We start from the raw sequence: 21,533 nt of genomic DNA, 5'->3' as shown, positions 1-21,533 counted from the left end.
CCAGTTATTCCAAAATAAATTCAAAATGGAAACATAACCAGAATACTAAAGCTTATACCATAAGAAAGTTTAAGAGATGATCACAAATCTTTCACAACTGAGGAAGTAAGTATAAATACTTAGGAAAACAAGAGCTACATTTAATCATAAGAAATAAAAAAGATAACTATGAATACATAAAACCAAAAGGTTTATGAATGAAAAATATTAATGAAATGAGAATAAAAAAGGTGGAGATGGTTGACGGGGGGAAAAATCTGATATGCAAGATTTATAGACAACTAAAAAAAAATGTTATAACTCAAAGAAATTGCCCAAAACATGAATGGGCAAAGATATGAAGAAACATTTCTCAAAAGAATTAAAAACATTAACAACTATATGAAAGAATTCTCCAAATCATTAGTAAGAGAAAAACAAATGAAAACGAGTCAAATCTTGCCAGACCGTTAGCAAACTGGTGAAGATGACAAGAGATGAGGAATAAAAGTTCAACGAACATGGAAAGATAGCACACTAAATGACTGTTTTAGATCTGTAGATTAAGACAATCATTTTGGAAAACAATTACAAATGATGTAAAAAAGTGACTGAAATACTCATAACCCATTTTGACCGAAAAATTTCACTGCGAGGCACTTGTACTCCACAGAGTAAGTGAAAAAAAAAACAAGTCCCAAATATAAGCCAGAACATTTCAAGAGGCCCCTTTTGCAGAGGTAAAGCACTGGGGGGGGGGGGGGGGGGATTTCTACAGATGGGGAAATGAATTAAACAAACAATCCATTTCAGTAACGGAATATTACTGTGCTACAATTAATGAAACAAAAGAATTTCTTAAATACCTAACAAGAATATGAAAAATACAGAAAAGCAGGGGGTGAAATTATATGAACTGATATAAAATGAAATTAACAAAACCAGGAAAAAATTATTGCCAAAAGACTACAACTGAAAAAACCAAAACAATAAAAAAGCTGACTGGTAATTATTCAAATTGCTCCTGGAACTTGCAAGCATTCCCATTCCAATTAATCCAATCCAAACTTACACTCTAAAGCCATTTCTACCCTTTTCTCTGTGGTCTCTGCCTAATCCACAAGCAATAAACTTGCATTCATCTTAAATCTTTTCCTTTTCTATTCATTCCAACTTCTGGCTCTCAGTGAGACCTGGCTCCCTCCTAATAACATTATCACCTGCACAATGTTTTCCAAAACTGCCTAACTTCTACTCAGTCCCTTCTCTCCCTTATGTACTAAGGAAGTGGAATACAATTTGCTTACCACAACTAGGTTCTCTATCTTGCCTAAGCAGCTATAAAACAGTGTAGGAGTTTAGAGTCGGAAAGATAAATTGAATTTAAAGAGTTCAAATCCAGTCTTTAGACCCCTACTAATTATGTGGCTCTGAGTTGCTTGCTTAAGTTATACAGTAAATAAAAATGGGAATAATAATAATAACAATAAAAATAATAATAGAACCAATTCCCAAGGTTGTGGTGAGGATCAAAATGAGATAATCTGAAAGTTCTCAGAACTTTGCCTGGAATATGGCAAACGCTTATTTAAATGTTAGCTACTATTATTTACCACTGTCACTTGGTAACCTCTCCTCTACTCCTCTTCATTCAATCCACATACACCATTGAATGAAAATCTTCAGAGTAGTTTGCACAATATTTTATCAGCTTGTTGATAAATAATTTGTTTCCCACATTTACTGAACACTGAGCTAGTGAGTTCCAGTTTCCAACTCTCCTTTATCTAGTATGTTCCACTGAACTACTTCTTGATCCAATATCAAATTGTTTTGGTAACTTGCTTTATAATGTCAGCTGAAATCTTGTTATTCCCCCTTCTTCCCTACTTTTTTGCATTAATTCCTTCATATTAAAGTACTTAGATTTCTTTGTATTATTATTTTATCGAGTTCTGTAAAGTATCACTTTAATAGTTTAACTGACATAGCATTAAAACTGTAAAATTAAGTTTGGCAATATTGTCATTTTAATTATATTAACAGTGCCTCCACAAAACTAAATATTTTTGCAGCTAAATTTTTTTTAATCAATCTACTTATAATTCATTGAATCTATATAAATATTTTATCTACTTTCAATTTTTGTTAAATTTAATTATTTCATTTTTGTTTTAATTTCTGGGGGATTGAGTTATAGATTTAATATTATTACAATAATCTTGTTGTGAAAGTAAACATAACCCCCCCAATAGATGAGAAACCTCAAGGAGAGAGAGAGAGAGAGAGAGAGAGAAAGAAAATGTACTTCAGTCTACGTTCAGACTCTAACAGCTCTGTCTCTGGGAGGAATTGGCTTCTTTATCACAAGTCCAACAAAGAAGTAGTTTCGATATTTTTCCCACAGTAGCTATTATTAGTTGTATTTCCCTCCACTATACTCCTTCCCACTCTTATTTATTCTATTCTCTCCTTTCACCCTGTCCCTGTTCAAAAATGTGTTGTATTTGAGTACCTACTCCCATGATTTTCCATCTCTTTTATCCCCTATTCTCCCTTTCCCTCCCCCCCATTCCTCCTTATTCCATCCCTTTCTTTTCATTTTTCTTTACAGTAAGATAGATTTCTATACCCAATTAAGTTGTATGTTATTTACTCTCTGAGCCATTTCTGATGAGAACAAAGGCTCATTCTCCCTCACTTTGCCTCATTCCACTCCACTGAAAAAGCTTTTTCTTGACTCTTATGTGAAACATCTTAGCCCCTTATCCTCTCCTTTCTCTTCCTCCCAGTACTTTCACTTAGTACCCATCGACTCCATTTTTTTTACTATATTATACCATCATATTCAGCTCCTTCCTGTGCCTTGTCTATAAATGCTCCTTCTGGGGCGGCTAGGTGGTGCAGTGGATAAAGCAGTGGCCCTGGAGTCAGGAGTACCACCTGGGTTCAAATCCAGTCTCAGACACTTAATAATTACCTAGCCGTGTGGCCTTGGGCAAGCCACTTAACCCCATTTTGTCTTTCAAAAACCCTAAAAAAAAAAAAACCTTAAACTATAAATGCTCCTTCTAACTGCTCTTAGAAATGAGAAAGTTCATCTGAGTTATCAGTATCTTCTTCCCATGCAGGAATAGAAACAGTTTGACATCATTAAGCTCCTCATAGTTAGTCTTCTCATCCACCCTTCTATGGTTGCCCCACATCCTGTACTTGGAGATCAAACTTTCTGTTCACCTCTGTTTCTTTCAATAGAAAAGTTTGAAATCTCCTGTTTCAGTGAAAGTTCAACTTTTCCCCTGAAAGAGGATGCTCAGTTTTGCTGGGTAGTTGATCCTCATTTGTAAACCACAATCTTCTGTCTACTGGAATATCATATTCCAAGCCCTATAAGCCCTTAATGCAAACACTGCCAGATCCTCTGTAATCCTAAGTAAAGAGTCATTGTAGTTGAGCTGTTTGTTTCTGGCAGCTTTTAGTGTTTTTCTTTATGACTTGGGAGTTTTGGAATTTGGCTATAATATTCCTGAAGTTTTTCTTCTGGGATCTCTTTCAGGAGGTGATCAGTGAATTCCCTTAAGTTCTAGTTTACCCTCTGCTTCTAGGATCTCAGGGCAATTTTGCTATATTATTTCTTAAAAAATGAAGTCTAGGCTCTTTTCCTGGTCATGACTTTCAAGTAGCCCAGTGATTTTTAAATTATCTCTCCTGGATCTGTTTTCGAGGTTGGCTCTTTTTCCACTGAGATATTCACATTTTCTTCTAATTTGGAGGGGTTTGGGGGAATACTTTTATTTCTTCCTGATTTCTTTTGAAGGAGTTATTTTCTTTAAAGGGCTTTTTTATTTCCTTCTCCAGCTGGCCAATTCTGCTTTTTAAGGCAATCTTCTCCTCATTTGCCTTTTGTGTTGTTTTTTCCATTTGGCCCAAAGTGGTTTTTAACAAATTTTCTTCAACATTTTTTGTATTTCTTTCATCAAGCTGCTGATTTGGTTTTCATGATTTATCTGCATTGCTTTCATTTCTCCTCCCAATTTTTCCTCTACCTCCTTAATTGCTTTTCAAAGTCTTTTTTTTGAGCTTATCCATAGCCTGAGCCCATTTTCTATTTTCTCTTGGAGGTTTAGGATACAGAAGCTTTGATTTTGTCATCTTCTGAATCTTCCATAAGACCAAAGTAATTTTCTATGGTTAGATTTTTATTTTTCTTTTATTTGCTCATTTCCTCAGCTTAGGACTGATTTACAGCACTTCCAAGGCTTCGGGGGTTCTTTGGGACAACTCACAGGGACTTTAATTCCCCCAAAGTCTTATGAGAGGCTCTTACTGCTCTCTTCCCTGTGCTTTGGTATGTGGATGACCACTGGCACTCCCCCTCTGCCCAGGAGCTGTGAGGAGAGAACCTGCTCAGTTATGGTATTATGAGAGCCCAAACTGCAACCTGGATCTGAGTGTGGGCAACCAGTAGAGTACTGGCCCATGGAGAGCAGAGGGATCTCTGCAATCTCCCCTGACGCCCTTACTGTTTGGCTGACTCCCCTGATTCCCGCTGCAAGTTCTCATCTTTGGGCTTCCCTGGGGCCAGTGCTCATGCCACACTCACTCAGGTGTGGCAGAGTTCTCTCACCACCCCTTCAAGCTATTCCAGGTGATCCCTAGGCTAGGAAGTCTAGAAACCACCCTCTCTGCCACTGCAGACCCAGGAGTCCCCAGGAATTTAGGCACTCAGTAAGCTGTGCTGTGACTGCACTTGCAGCAGCCTTTTCCAACCCCCAGTCCCAGTGAAACAGGCCTTTCCCATGGAACTTCTAAGTTGTCTTAGACTGGGAAATTATATCACTAAGTCTTTCTGTGGTTTCTGCCCCTCTAAATTTTGGCTAGAGTCATGATTTGATGGCTTTTGGAGTTTTTAGGGGAATGATTTTCTGGGAATTCCTGCCTACATGGCCCCATCTTGGCTCCACCCTGGTTTATGGTTTTTTCAGTTGTTTTCTATATTCTTTTTTGCTTCCAGTTATTTATTTCATTTCTTTTTCAATTTTTAATATCTCATGTCTATTTAAGATCTTTAATTGACTTATAATTCTTTAAAGGCATATTTAAAATATATGTTCATTAATGGGTTCATAGTCTATTAATCTACACTGATTCTTTTTTATTAAAAAAATTTTTAGAGATAAATATGCATTCCAAAAATTCTGATATATTGTTTCATAATTATCATTTTTTTCTCACATAATTAATTTCTACGATTTGTTAATTCTAATGCACTCATTGTTCAGTAAAGATGTAATCTGCTGTAGAATATAGTGCCCATAACAAGTATGGTCTGGGTGAACAAGTAGCTTATACCCTTATTAAAAAGAAAATCTTTATAAACCATCTAGGCAAAAAGGTAAGTGATTCACTCAATGGCCCCCTTTTATCTGAGGATTGTTTTTGCCACTTTCTGGCACTGTCCTTCCTATTGTCCCACCTAAATTCTTCTATATTCTCAAAATTGTGCTACCTCTAGTACAATTCTCATTTTTTGTCTTCTGGAACTAAACCCAGTTGATTCTTGTTTTGTTTTTCCTTTGTAACTTAATTTCAACATTTATTGAAATTTAGGTAAACACTATATAGTCCTCACTGTATTTTTTATCCATTCTCATTCACATTGAGTCTTATTTGGTTATAGCTCAGTTATTATCTCATTCTTCAGCATATTTTTAGGGGATGGGAAGGAAAGGGAAGCTCTTTGAATTTTTTCATAAAGAATTTTTCCAAATTTGGAGGGGAGCCTTTTTTTCATTTTATTCTACTTTTCAATTAACATTCTCTTACCATAGTCAACCTCTCCCCTTCCTCTCATTAAAAAGAAAAACAAAACCCTTTAAGGAAAACAAAGTCTCTCACTGGTCATGGCAAATAAGTCAATCAGCACGGATTAAGGACTTATTAAGTATATTGTACATTTGTATCCCATTAAGGATAAAAATAAGAAAATGAAAGATCATTCCTTCCCTTACTGAGATTATAATCTAATAAGGGAAGACAACATGCAACAGGAAACTGAAGATACCATACGGAGCACAAAGTTGCCTGAGTACCTGAGAGGGGAGCATTATATTATGCTCATGGAACTGAATCCAGGTAGAGCCATTGATAGAAAATGAAGAGCTTCTAAAAACTGTCTCAATCTTCATCATAAAATTTCTAGAATCTTGGCATTCACTGAGAAAAATCAACATTATTAAGCATTTAAAGGCTGTTTAGACTTTAATATGTCCTTATTAAATAAATTATCCTCCTGATCCCAGCCATTTCACTCTTTATCAGTTTCTATAAATCTTGTTAGTTTTCTCTTAACCTATCACTTTCAATGTTTATTACAACACAATAGTGTTTTGTTGCATTATTATAACCTTTTTTTTTAGGATTTTGCAAGGCAAATGGGGTTAAGTGGCTTTCCCAAGGCCACAGGGCTAGGTAATTATTAAGTATCTGAGGCTGAAACTGAATTCAGGTACTCCTGACTCCAGGGCCAGTGCTCTATCCACTGTGCCACCTAGCCATCCCTAACAAAATTTTTTCACAAATTCCTCAATTGATGAAGATTCATTATATTCCAGGTCCTTAATACTACAAAAAGAAAGTTTAAAGGTTCTCTTTCTCTGATCTCTCTGAGGTACAGGTCTAACAGTCTCAGTTCTGAGGTCTCATTGTTATTTTCTGGGATGCCATTTCCATTTTATTAGACAACACACCATGAATGGTCACATTAAAAGATCCAATGTAGAAGTCCACTGTCTTTAGAACCTTTATAACATTTCCTGTACTTCTTACAGTTTCATTGAATGACTTCAGGATGACATTCCATACTTGTGAACTTAGCTAGCAAGAATTCTTTGAACTGCTGCCCCACAATTCATTCCTGCATCCACTGCTTTCCCCAGTTTTGAGGTGATGCTTTTCTCTCCCCTTTGAATTTTTTCAATTCAACAAACTTTTTTAGTTCACCTTTTTTCAAGATAGTTTAGTTTTCACTCAATTACATGTTAAAAATTTTTTTAACGTTTTTCTTTTAAATTTTGAGTTCCAAATTCTATCTTTCCCTCCATTCTTGTTCTCCCTCCTTCCTGTAGTAAGCAATCAGATATAGGGTTATACATGTGCAATCATATAAAACATTCTCATATTAGTCATTCTGTACAAGAAGAATTAAAGGAAATAGAAAGAAAGAAAAAAATTAAAAATAGCAAGCTTTAGTCTATTTAAATAAGATCAATTCTCTCTCTGGGGGCAAATAGTAGTCTTAGATCATTTTATTGCTGAGAACAGATTAAGTCATTTACAATTTTTTATCTTCATGCAGTTTAACAGTCTCTTGTTGTTCCTATTCACTTCACATTTCATCAGTTTGTCTTTCCAGGTTTTTCTGAAGTCTTCTTATTTGTCATTTGCTATAGTCAATAATATTCAATTGCTATTTTTTTTATATATACATCCTTTTCTCTTTTTTGGTTACTTTGGAATATAGACCTAGAAGTGGTATTTCTAGATCAGAGAGCAAGCATAGCCCTTTGGACACTGTTCCAAATTGCTCTCCAGTAAGGTTGGATCAGTTCACAAGTCCACCATTAGTGTCCCAGTTTTCCCACATCCACAATATTCATCATTTTCCTCTTTTGTCACTTTAGACAATTTGATAGATGTGATTGTTCTTATACCATACTTCTCCATAATGTTTTATTTAGTTTATAATTAAACCAGTGTTAATATCTCTCCACTTAGAAAGTAGAGATTTACCAGTTAACGAGATAGCTAAATTCTTTTGTACCAAACTTATATAACAAATTATAGACATTTGCTAATAATATTTTCCCAATTATTTTCCATTTGTCAGGATATGAATTTAAGTAAGTTACTTTATCATTAGTTAAACTGTATACCATAATTCCTGATTTTTATTCCCTTATGAGTCAATGAATTAATTGATGAATGACTCCACCTGAGGTCTCTTGTTGCCACTGAAAATAAAGCCAAACTAATTCTGTTGACCTGATATTTACCTCTAATCAAGCAAAGCCTACAAACAAGCCTTCAATTTAAATGCCAATTTCCTTATCAAGGTAGCATGGTAAAGCAGATAGTATGCATAACTCAAGAGTCATCAGATCTTAAGTTCAAATTCCACCTCAGGCACTTACTAGCTGAACTGCCTAGGTAAATCACTTAACCCCTATGGGCCTGAGAAGTTTCAGGTATAAAATGAAATATTTGGATTCAATAATCATTAAGGTTCCTTCCAGCTTTGGATTTAGTGTACCATGGATCTTTTTGTTTATAGTTTAATTCATAACAAAAACAAAAAGATAAAAATCAATTTTTCCCATATTGGGTCTACTCACTGGTCTAGATAATCTCATATTTATAAAGCAGCTGCAACCAAGCAATATTTATATAAACATTTCAAAAATTATGTGTCTTCTATGAAATGTCACTTCATTGATTCCTTAGCACTCTTTACTTCCAATTGGCTTTCATTAATACAGAAGTATAAGAATGGTATAGGAATGAAGTTCTTTTTGTATTTTTTTTTTTACCATGAGTTGATCATTAAGTGGTTAAGCTTATAAGCTTCTCCCATTTTGCTAAGTTGTTTCACTGAAGACAGTCTGATTTTAGGACCCTAATGGAATCTTTTCTAATCTATTAAAACATTCCAGATCTTAGGTTCCCTTAATAAACAGAGCTTTAAAAATCAACAACATGCCATGATGAGGCAGATTAAGAGTTCTATATAAAATTCTCATTAAGGAAAAATAAATAAAACCTTAGAAAATTCTAGGCTTACTGATACTAGATATCAGATTCAAGAAGCTTCAAAGTCAGATCAGGTTCCTCCAACAAGTAAACTGAATCTTCAAAGCAAATCTAAACATTCTGGTCTCCCCCAAAAAAAGTCTGATCTAGAATTCTAAATCTACTCCCCCCCCAAAGAGACACAAAAGTCTTTATTTTAGAACCAACCAGATTGAACACAATGAGACTAAGCATGAAGAAATGATCAGTTTATAAAGTTCACCAAGCTAAACATTTAAATAAAAAAATCTAGATAAATGATCTTTAGACACCTTTTAAGGTGCAAAATATATATTTTAAAATGCTGTCTACAGAAGTGGAAAAATAGAAAAACAAAAAGATGATGTTTTTCTTTATAACTCTAATATATTAGTCTCATTTATACCTTCTTACCTTAGCAACTTTATGATTAGCTGCTGTCTCATGAGATGTATTTTTCAGTCCATCTTTCAGCTGTGTGATGAACAAGTCATATCCTTCAGATGAAGAAACATCTACCTTCTCTATACAAGCAGATAAAAGTTGCTGGGCCTTAAAAATTAAAGAAAAACATAAAAATTAAAGAATAAAACTTAATAAGTTGGGTCTCATAATTGTATTGCTGTTTTTAAAGCTATAATGTAAACAATTTCCAAGAGGAAAACTGATTCTAGTAAATCTCAAACTGCTGAATTCAATTCATAATATGTATTAAGCTGGAAGCTCTATCTGGTAATTGAAAACACCAAATGTGACAACTGCATTTTAAAAAATATCATCATTCAGATTCTTCAGACGTTCTCTTTACTCCATAGTAAAATTAATAATACTAAGTTAGAATTTAAAAGTTTCTGGTATTTTTTAACTGTTTATACCACCAAATTCAGGATCTGAAACTTTTTTTTTATTAGGTAAAAATAAAGGAGAAATTTTCTCTTATATAACATACCTTAAATTTTTAAATTTTAAATATTTAAGACTTCTATCAGTGAATAGCTTCTCTGTCAAAAGGCAAAGGAAATCCTAACAGGCAAGCAATACCATAAAGTGAACAATACAGAACTTTATCACATTAGTTCTTAAGAAGAACTTTTATTTTTGAGCCCTGCTGGACAGCTATGTCCATAACCTAGATCAAAATAGTCATACCTCAGAATAAAAATGAATAATGCAAATTACACCAGGCAAGCAAAGGAAGATCTAGGAAAAGGAATTTAAAAAACTCAACTTCTAATCTCCCCTTTGTACTCCAATATTAGGAAAAAAAATATTGAGCTTTGACAATGCTTTTCTTCCCTTTGAAAGCAATATGAAATCACTGTAACTCTAGAAAATTACAATTTGAAAACATGTGGAATTTTAACCAATATCACCCTATTTTTGCAATATGCCGTCATAAATCATAAGGAAAATGTTTAACAACAACAAAAATCAAATGGGAAAAATTGGATGCTTGGATACATTAGGATAAAAATTAAAATACTTTTTTCATTTTTTTATACCTCAAATGGTTTGATCAAATGGTTTGTAGTACTTATTCATAGAAATTTATTTTATGGCAAGTAAAATTTTAAAAGCATTTTGGGTTTTTTTTAACATAAATTATCAAAACATAGAAATACTTTTGTCCATTCTAAATTTTCTTTCACAAATAAAATTAGTAATAATTAATTCCAAAGATTCTCATTAAATAAAGATGTCAAATAATTAACAACAGTACAATGTGCAAACCCAATTTAATCTCTAGGAATCATCTTGTAAATTTTCCCATCAGTAAAAAAAGTGAGCCATGTGAATCTACTTTTTTAATATTAGAAATCGTGGAGGTTTTTTCCCTTTTAAAAAGAGTAACCTAAATCAATAATGAGATAAAGGAATGACAGTGGTATTGTTATTTTAGAAAAGCATGTCAAAATCATCCAGACAGCTGGAGAAGTTCCAGGGAAATTTAACAAGGATGTGCTTTGAATCCATGCCATGTGAGAATCTAGTGATGGCAATGGAGAAAAGAAGGCTCAGGGGAGATTTAGCAGCATTCAAGTGCCTATAAGGCCATAGGTAGAAGGGGTAATCAGACTAATTTTGTTTGGTCAATTCAAAATAATCTCTATAAATTCGAATTATAAATCTAAACAACATGAGATTTATTTAATGTGAAAAAATGTATAGTTCTTTTCTGATGGCTGAAAAATTTTACAAGAACAGGGTAACTGTTAAAATACTTGTGAAAAAATTCCTGAGGGATTAAGTTGACCAGAAGTCCAATAAATAAGGCAAGGTATGCTAAAAAAGAGCAAGACTAAAAAGTGTCCAATTTTCTGTCATATGGGACCATAACTCAACCAAGCAACTATAAATTTCAGAAAATTAAGAAAAAAAATTTAATAGCAAGGGAAAAAAAAAGCTTTGAGAATTAAGCAATATAAGCTCCATGGGACAGGAACTGGTTTTCTTTTGTTGTGCTTTGCTTTTTGATCTTTGTACCCCTAATACCTAGCACACAGTAGAAACTAAAACACTTAGTCAAAGAAGCCAAAGGTCAGAGTTTGGAGAACAATTTAACCTTGATATAACCTTATTCTATTGTAATTCATTTTGGGAAAAGTATTTATGAAAATGTAGTTACCAATCTAACCAATCAATAAACATTTATTAAGCACTTTACTATAAACCAGGTACTATATTATGTACGAGAAACAGAAAGTAGAATCAAACAGTTCCTGTGTCCAAATTCCCTTATAGCTTTGCTGGAAAAGAAAAGATGTTACTACAGAGAAATATATAAAAATAGATGTCAAAAATATACAAGATGATTTTGGAGACAAAATACATGTACACGTTACTGCTCCCATAATAAACTCTGATGATTCTTCCAAATGCTAAAAGTCCCTCTGTTTTGTGTTTAAAGTCCTTAAAACCTGCCTCATTCATTCATTTCTAGTCTATATCTTATTCTCTTGCCTTATAATTAGTTATAAATTACTTTGTCCTCATTTAAATTTTTCTCTTAGTTTATTGAGTAAGTAGTAGCTAACACTTTTTCTTGAAGTTACAATACGTACTATGTACTTAGTCCTTCCTGTCCAAGGTGATGAAGATAACAAGAAAAAAATGAAACAGTTAATCCCCATTACATTGTTATTAGTTATGAAAGACAAAATAATAAAATGAGGCATCTAATGGCCAAATCAAAAAATGTTATTATTAAGACTTAAAATAACTAGTTCAGGGGCAGCTAGGTGGTGCAGTGGATAGAGCACCCGGCCCTGGCCCTGAAGTCAGGAATACCTGAGTTCAAATTTGACCTCAGACACTTAATAATTACCTTGCTCTGTGGCCTTGGGCAAGGCACTTAACCCCATTTACCTTGCAAAAAAAAAAACTAAAAAAAAAAACTAGTTTACAATGCTCTCATTTTTCCTAACTGCCTAGCCCAAGGAATTTGTAATAGCTGGCTCACAGGGTCACAAATACAGTAGTGTATTCAGAAAGAAGTTGAAAGACTATTACTATTTCTTTTAAACATGAAAATTAACAGAAATTATTGGTTAGTTCTCTGCAGTGCTCTCTAATCAATATTTAAAACAAATGAACTTCTTTTCAGAGGTCTTTTACCCTGTCCATGATAAAACACACATAAGATACACTGTGCACAGTTGCAATAATCAGATGATTATGGTGAAACCAATAAAATGTGATTATTTTTATCCTAAATTTAAGTTCTATTGTTGGATTAATATAAACATCTGTCATCACCAGGGAAAACATAGCTTATTTATTTGGTCAAACTTTGTTTTTACTACCAATTCCCCAAAGTCTTTCCTATAACATGTATTAAAGGTAATGTTAATATGAAGCTATTCTAAAATAATATAAAAATGTCCATTTCTTAAAGCCGTAACAACGTATGTACCAAAATCAGCAACAAAGACCAACTAATGTCAAAAATTTATACTTCAGCATGATTAAATGCTCTAAAGCTATAAACATTACTATGAATGGAATCTTATTAAGTTGCCCCTCATCAATGAAACTAATTTCAATCATAGCTAAAGATAAAGTGGTAATGGAATGAGAGGCAGTTTAAACAATGGGAAACAATTCCAAGACAAATCCGAGATCTGTCATTTATTTTTAACACATATACCTTTGAAAAAACATTTCACCTCTGTGTACATGAGTCATCTCATCTACTTTAACTAGATGACCTCAAGATCTCTACCAATTCTAAATGTATGATCTATAATTCTCTGACAAATAGCACACTAATAATTAGTTTTGGCATCCAGTTGAACTTCTGACAACCTAGTATAATAAAATGTACTGGTAAGAATCAAAAGTCCACAGCTCTATTGTCAATTCTATCATAAACTGCCTACATGGATTCAATTTCCCCATTTAGAAAATTAAAATATGAAATTAAATATGAGATCCATTACAGTTCTCATATGCTTTAATTCTCCTACTCCTATTTGATCCAGAAAGATTTATCCAAAATGTAATGTAGAATATGACATAGTAAAAAAATATCAGTTTTGTTAAGTTGGGGGATCTGGTTTCAAATAGAGATTCCAATATTTGCTGTGTTAAGCAAAGGAAAGCTGCAATCTCCTATGGCTCAGTTTCCTCATCTGAAAAAACCTCACAGAATTTCAATATTTAAAAACAAATTTTTATTTTTATTCCTCATTTATACATTTTTGGTTTGGTTTTTTTTTTTAGTTTTTTGCAAGGCAATGGGGTTAAGTGACTTGCCCAAGATCACACAGCTAAGGTAATTATTAAGTGTCTGAGGCTAGATTTGAACTCAAATCCTCCTGACCACACTATGCCACTTAGCTGCCCCTCCTCATTCACACTTATATTTTACAGAGTCAGTTCCTTTCAGTTTCATTTTAGTATTAAAACTGATTATAATTTTCTGAACAAAGGAAAAAAGCAATGCTAATTTCATAAACACTGAAATTTAATTTACATTTACCATTTAAAAGCCCCATATCTGTGACATACCAATCAACTGAACTTTATATGCCCATACTAAAGCATTCATCATCAAAATTTTTTCTATACAGAAGTAAATAAAATAATCAAAAATGAATTTTACACAACCTCTGCTTTCTAAGTAATTCTAAATACTTGCTCTGAATTCAGATATTATAAGGCTCTTGCCTATTAACTGGATATATGATACAAGTGAAACCTGTAGGATCTTCTGTACCAAATCAATTCATAAAACATTTGCTAAGCTTTTACCATGAACAAGGGACATGGAAGATTACAAAAATCAATGTTGAAAAGAAATTTAATCCAGAAAAACAATTTCTGTTGCACCAAGAGAAAGATCAAAAATGGACCCAATATACTTTATAACAACTAAAAGCAACATGAAAATGTTCACTAGTTAAAACAACTATCACAACTATCTGGCAATAATCTCTGAAGTTCAAAATGCTGGACATATGATGTCCTAAATGAGAAATCAAATAATAAACATTGCTCTCGGGGCGGCTAGGTGGCATAGTGGATAAAGCACCGGCCCTGGAGTCAGTAGTACCTGGGTTCAAATCCGGTCTCAGACACTTAATAATTACTTAGCTGTGTGGCCTTGGGCAAGCCACTTAACCCCATTTGCCTTGCAACAACAACAACAACAACAACAACAAACAAACATTGCTCTCATCAGCTTAAAGGTTCCAAATTTTGGGTCAGTATCTATCACATAAGAGACGTTAATAAATGCTAGCTGACTAAAACATTTAGTAATTTCAAATGACAAAGACCTGGTGTCTAATAGCTTGACAAATGGAAACAAAAGTATTTAAACAACTTTTTCTTTATATAATTCTCACTTTTGAGGGGCTCAAAATTTCAACACCTATGACACTAGCTCAAAAATGGCTAAGAATTTAATACTCTAGGGGCAGTTAGGTGGCACAGTGGATAGAGAACCGACCTTGGAGTCAGTAGGACCTGAGTTCAAATCCGGACTCAGGTACTTAATAATTGCCTAGTTGTATGACCCTGGGCAAGTCACTTAATCCCATTACCTTAAATAAATTTTTAAAAAAGAATTCAATACCCTAAAGAACCATACTTTCAGCTTTGGAACAAATCTTAAACTGTAAACTAATATTATAACAGACACTATGATAAATTACATGATGATCAAATTTAAACCTGGAATTTTAAACTGCGCAAAAAAATGCCCATTAGGCAGTATTTATCTACAAGATATTACATTCCTCTGAAAATATCAACCACACTGTGCAAAGGAATATCCAATATTTAAGCAAGATTGTAATTTGTGGTCAAAAACACACTTGATATACCATTTACTCATAATAATCTGGCCTCATTTAACAATCTACACATAAAAATAGTTGATAAAAGTAAAAATTCAAAACATTAATATTTAATTCCACTTACCTCTGTAACTGGTAATTCAAGCTGAACTACATCATCTTGCTTTGAAACAGGAGTTTGCAGAGCAGTGTCTAGCAACAAGATTCCATTAAGGTCTTTCCTACACCCTACTGCATAATCATCCACAAAGATAACTTTATCCACAGCAGATATATACTGACATTTCACCCGTCCACCTGGTTTGGCTGTAGAAGACAAAAATCAAACATTGGCAAAAGGAAGTGTCCCAAATACAATTTAAGAAAAATTAAATGCAACATTTAACAAACAGGAACATTGACCAAAGTCCTCAAATGCGTTTCATAATATTAAACCACACTAAAGTACAGAAATTTATCTGGGAAAACACATTTTTAAAAAACTGTCTATATATTTTCTACAATTCTTTCCTGATGATCCAATTTTTGTTTTAAATGGAAGAGGAAGATTATTATAACCCTTAAATGTCATGAATAGGATACCCATTACAGAATACCAATAAAGATTGACAAAGCTTAATTTCAACTTTATTTTGGCATGATAGTGAACTGAGTTAAAAGTACATATCCCCATGAAGCACAAGTTCTTGCAGGGCTATAAAGTAGTAAAAATTATTTGAAGTATGTTCCAGAAAACATATTGGAACCAAAAAGAACATTCTAAAATCACAAGTGCTTTTAAAAGGCTTTTTTAACCAAAGCTACTTAAAAAAAGAAATAAAAATATACAACCTATGCTAATCTCAGATTATTTTGATTTACCAATCTGACAGAAAAATGAGAAAGATGCTAAAAGGCAAAAGTTTTGGACCTTGAACTTGATTCATTTAGCTTAAACACTGGAATAATTTGGAGTAGCTAGGTAACACAGTGGATAGAATGCTGGGACTTAAGATAGGAAGTCTTATCTTCTTCCTAACTTCAAATCTGGCCTCAGGTACATACTAGTTGTGTGACCCTGGGCAAGTCACCTAATCTTGTTTTCCCTCAGTTTTCTCATCTATAAAATGAGGGAAATAGCAAATTACTCTAGTATCTCTATCAAGAAAACCCCAATAGGAGTCACAAAGAGTCAGATACAATAAAGCATAAACAATTAGATTAATTTAAACATTAACATAACTCTGCATGTGAAAAATTAACACAATGATCAAAAAGTTGACACTCTGCTTGATGAATATTGACACCTATAATATATTTTAAAAATAAGCATTAGTTATAGAGATTAAATAAAACATCGTTTCGCTTACAGAGACAGGTAAAGAGGTTGATGAAATTGACAGCAGATTACCCAAAGAAAAGATTTCATTACTATGTCTTACTTTTTTAATTATCATTTACATAAAAAAAATTAATTACAGTTTAAATGCCAACATCTGGTGGAGGAGAAGAAGTAGTGAAAATCTTCCAATAATTTAACAAGATCCTTCACATCAGTGGCTTCACATGAGAAAACCCTTTTATAATCTTAAAAAGAGAAGAATCCAAAGAACTTTTGCCTATGTAGTATGTGACTACCAATATTAGAAATTAAAATGTTTTAATGTTATCAGGAAAAGAGTTTTGACTTTAAGAACCCCCTAGAGTCCCTGGGTAACACCTGGATAACACTGAGAACCCCTGCTCCAGAATAGTCAGCTTCAATGCAATCAGAATCTACTCTGATACTTGAGGAATTCGATGCAAAGGGCATGGGAAGATGGCAAAAAAAAAAACACACTCTAAAAGTCAGAATTAGGATGGAATCATTTGCAAACTGGGTGTCTGTCAAGTAATTAATTTGCCCTGTGACTCCCACCGTGAGTTAAAACACTAAATGAAAGTCAGAGTCACCTTACAATATGAATCAATAATAACCACAAATATTACCTTATTTTACAAGTTAGCTCCAAATATATATATATATATATAATATATGTAGTATAAACATTAAAAAAAAGCTTTTTGTAAACTCTACTAAATCTCATACACACACACACACACACACACACACACACACACAGAGTTTAGACTGTCTTTAAATACCAAGTCACATGCTTAAGAAATGGAAAGCCTTATTAATGAATTTATTAATGGATAGGATCAATAAGTCGAGTGAATCATTCACTGGGACGATCAACGACCTACTTCTTTTTCTAGCATTCTATCTTATAGCAATAGCTAATTTCTGTATCTTTCCTATATATGCATAAACTGTTCTACAATTAGCATCTGACTATCATGAGAGTCCAAGAAATATATATTGAGAGAGAGAGAGTTATGCATGGAACTGTGGCTAAGTTTTTTAATTTCTCCGACTCTCTGAAAAAATGGATAATAATACAAATCTAAAAACTGGAGTACTTCTATTTATAAATGGTCAAAATATAAAAAATTTCAAATAAAGAAATGAAAACTATCAACAGTCATGGAACTTGAATGCTCCAAATCATCAATTTAAAAAAATTGAAAATTTGAAAAGTATTCATTTATACCCATCAAACATCCTCCTGCAAGACTGCATTATTTTAGTACTCCTATCTCTTCAATATTTTCAGAACCCTCTTGAATAAAGAATTCTTCCCAAAGCCCCAATTTAATGAGGACTCCAAAGACCAACCAATTTTTCATTTCTCCTTTATGCCCTTATAGTTTTCTTTGATGTATACATTAGACTGTATGTAAAATTCTCAAGGGTAATGACTTTCATTTTGCTTATTTGTATGCCCAATATTTAGCATAATACTTTATACATCATAGACACTTCTTAATCTCTGTCTGCCTTAATCCACCAGAGAAGAAAATGGCACACAACTCTACTATCTTTGTTAAGAAAATTCCATGGACAGTACTGATATGTTATGATTCACGAGGTCATGAAGAGTCAAACAAAACAATAAACTGAGTCCCATAATTTTCCATTCTTAAAATATGCCATTCTTAATAGTTAAATGTGAACCAATAATGGTGATTGTATTTAAGATCCCTTATATTGCTTTTAATGTTGTCTTTCTTTGTATTATTATAGTCATGGTTAATAATGTTCTCTTGGCTAGGCTTTCTTCACAGTGCAAATTTGTTTAAATCTTACCTACAGGTACAAAAACATTCAGAGTGGCACTTCTTGTAATAAAAAGCACAATGAGACCACAATAAGACCATCAATTGGAAAATAAAATAATACCTTGGAAGGATAAAAACAAATACGAGGAATCCAGAGAAACAAGGAAGACATATAAACTAACACACAATGAAATTACAGCCAAAATTAAGTCAATATAATAAACTTAAGTTTCTACTATGTGACAGAAACCAATGCCAAACTGAGCTTTAAAGGTGGGGAGGGGGAGTTCAAGGAGTTCACAATCTAATGGAAAAACAACATACCAACAATGCATATATACAGGATAAATTGATGATAAACAACAGAAGGAAGGCAACTATAATTAAGGAGGATCAAGAAAGACTTTTTCTAGAAGATGAAACTTAAAGGAAGGCAGAGAACTCAAAAGAGAGAAGAGAGAAAATTCTAGACATAGGGAAGAAAAATTTTAAACTAGACGTTTTCTTAAAAGTGTAACACTAACATTAGAGTGCAGTAAATGTGGAAAGGATGGGGTAAGAAAGTAAGGGAAGGGAGTAGCTAGGTGGTAGTGGAGAACACCTGTCACTTTTTTACACTAATAGTAATCAGGTCTTATAGAATACAACAAAGTTCTTTAGCACTTGAACCTGGTACCTAAACTCTTTCAGGTCACCATAATATATATGTGTGTGTGTGTGTGTGTGTGTGTGTGTGTGTGTGTGTGTGTGTGTGTGTGTGTGTGTCAAATTTAGGCTATACTATCACATGGAGTTTTCATTTTACCAGCAACTTTCTTTTCACACTGCCCTCTAGTTCTAACATCTAGACAATTTTCATATATGATTTCTTGGTTATGGTACTCGGTGCCTGTTCTGGTAATGATTTTCAAGGAGTCCTATCTTTAAATTACTGCTTTTTGACCTGATTTGAAAGAAAAGTTGTTTCTGTTTGTGTGTCTATGTGTCTGTGTGTGTGTGTGTGTGTGTGTGTGCGCGCGCGCGCGCGTTTGGGGGGGTAAAGAAGAGATAACTATATTTCCTTCTAAATTCTTTTCAGGATTTTTTTTTAATTTTCTAATATTTCTTGTTTCCTTAAGTCATTATTTTTGATTTGGTGCATTCTAATTTTCTGTGTATTTATTACTTGAGTAAGGTTTAACATGTCCTATATGAAATAATTTTCTTCATTTTTTCCTAAAAAGTTCCCATTTAATTTATGATCTTTTTTTATCTCTTGTTCTATGTCTTCCAGGAACTCATATTTCTTCTGGTCAAGTTTTTCCTTTACCAGAGGTTCCTTTCTTATGGAATTTTTCTCTTTTTTAGGTTGTTTCTTGGTATGCTTCCACTCCTGGATTGAAGAAAATTTCATTATTGTTAGTATCTTGTACTACTCAAATTGCAGCCTTAGTTCACAAAATGGGATGTTGTGTCAGGGACATTGGGATCCATATTGGTCTGTGCCACCTGGGTTCCTGACACCGATTTCACTTTAATGGATGCCATCAGTGCTCAGTGCTATCAGATTTGGGATATATATATATATATATATATATATATATATATATATATATATATATATATATATTTTCATATTCTTTGGGCACAAAGTCTTGCATTCTTCTTGACTCTCACAGCAGTTAAGGGCAGTGTGATGCTAACATTCAGAGCCCCTAAGGTATCACAGACTGATCCCTCCCATTTGATGCTTCCCAATTCTCATTCCCATAATCAGTATCTAACTGCTCTGGGGTTTCCTTGTCTGCATATTCAGATCTTTATATTCCCTGGTACACAGCACTACATTTTTTCAGGTACCCTTGGAGCATTCCAGGCCTATAATGGAAATGTTGAAAGCATGTACACAACCTCAAATTTTCTGACTTGAGCTCTATCTTATTTATTCTTCTAATTTCTTTGACACTTTTTTAGTAGTATAAGAGGCAACTATAAGTAAGAAGAGTGTCTTTTGTTGGTTCATCCAGGATTATACCCCCCCCAACTACGGGTACTCCTCAATTCTCTGTCCTAGAGATATGGATATTCCCCAAATCTTAAGTCCCGTCCCCCCCCCCCCCCCCACCGTTTTCTTTCCTTCTTAGTGACTTCACTAATCCCCAAGGGTTTATCATATTATGATGATTTCCAGATCTATATATTTGGTCCTAGATCTTTCCCTTAGAGTTTCAGAATTTCAAAATGGATTATTCTAGTTACCTCTCAAACTGAACATGTCCCTAGTAGAATTTCACCCCAAGGACTTCCAACAATAAATATGATTTAGCTAAAAGTCAGGTGTAAATTTTGACTCTACTACTTCTAGTTTCTCTATGACACTGGAAAAATTCCATCACATCTCTGAATCTCAATTTGCTCCTTTAAAATTATGATACTACTTGATTCACCTCTTTTGCATAGTGGTTGTAAAGGAAAGCTTGCAGTAAACTGTAATGTGAAATACTGTCCAAGTTTCAAAATTAAGTGTGCAGGAACTTAAGTAATGGGAAAAAAAACCATGATTATGGAGTTCTTTAAACTGCCCCTGCCTCTTCTTCTCAGCTCATCAAGGTCTAAACAGACTGCCTTCTATGACTATCACTACATTTATATCAGCAGCTCACATCACTCTTAATACCCAATTATTTGCAAAGTTTAGGTAGCAAATGTGTTTAATTTACATGTTATGGATAAAGAAACTGAGGTTCACCTAGCTGTGTGGCCTTGGGCAAGTCACTTAACCCCACTGCCTTGCAAAAACTAAAAAAACAAAAAACAAAAAAACTGAGGTTCAGAGGTGAGGTGACCTGACTACAAGTATACACAAATCTCTACAATTCATGATTACCAACTGTCTACTGGATATACATTTTCCATTAAATGTAGCATTGGTATCTCAAAAGCAACCTTCTTTCTCCCCCAGCACACTGCTCTTCCTAATTTCTACACCTTCTTACTTTCCATTCTGTCACATTCACAACCTCAAATTCATCCTAGATTCTTCACTCTGCCTTGTTTCTCACATCTAATCAATTGCTAAGTATTATATATTCTACCTCCTTAATAGATATCACATGCCTCCGCTTCAGTCCACTCAAACAGCCACAATCTTAATTTCAGGTCCCCTTCTCACCTAGACTATTTCAATTAGCCCCCAATGGATCCCCTTACCCAATCCATCTTACTAAAAGCATAATTTTCTCTCTCCTGCTCAAAAAGACTCCATCAATTCCCTTTTGCCTCTAATAATAATGTTTGTCTTTATTT

The 21,533-nt window shown here is 33.6% G+C and overlaps 1 protein-coding gene across 6 annotated transcripts in view; it reads right to left on the bottom strand.

The window, feature by feature from the left end:
* The window catches only part of BIRC6 (baculoviral IAP repeat containing 6), a 309,262-nt gene that overhangs the window by 250,882 nt on the left and 36,847 nt on the right, over positions 1–21,533 (bottom strand). For all 6 annotated transcript variants that reach the window (XR_012473425.1, XM_074209682.1, XM_074209678.1 and 3 more), the window contains exons 2-3: positions 15,232–15,413; positions 9,220–9,357 (exon numbers count right to left, since the gene is read on the bottom strand). Coding sequence is in view for 5 of the 6 variants with exons in the window: in XM_074209682.1 (XP_074065783.1) it covers positions 9,220–9,357; positions 15,232–15,413 (320 nt within the window). In the remaining variant the exon portion in view is untranslated. The remainder of the gene's footprint in view (positions 1–9,219; positions 9,358–15,231; positions 15,414–21,533) is intronic.

The sequence above is a fragment of the Macrotis lagotis genome, chromosome 1 (genome assembly GCF_037893015.1).
Source record: "Macrotis lagotis isolate mMagLag1 chromosome 1, bilby.v1.9.chrom.fasta, whole genome shotgun sequence".
In the NCBI taxonomy this organism is placed as follows: Eukaryota; Metazoa; Chordata; class Mammalia; order Peramelemorphia; family Peramelidae; genus Macrotis; species Macrotis lagotis.
The sequence above is the reverse complement of the archived record's forward strand: the minus strand, read 5'-3'. Positions and strand labels throughout refer to the sequence as shown.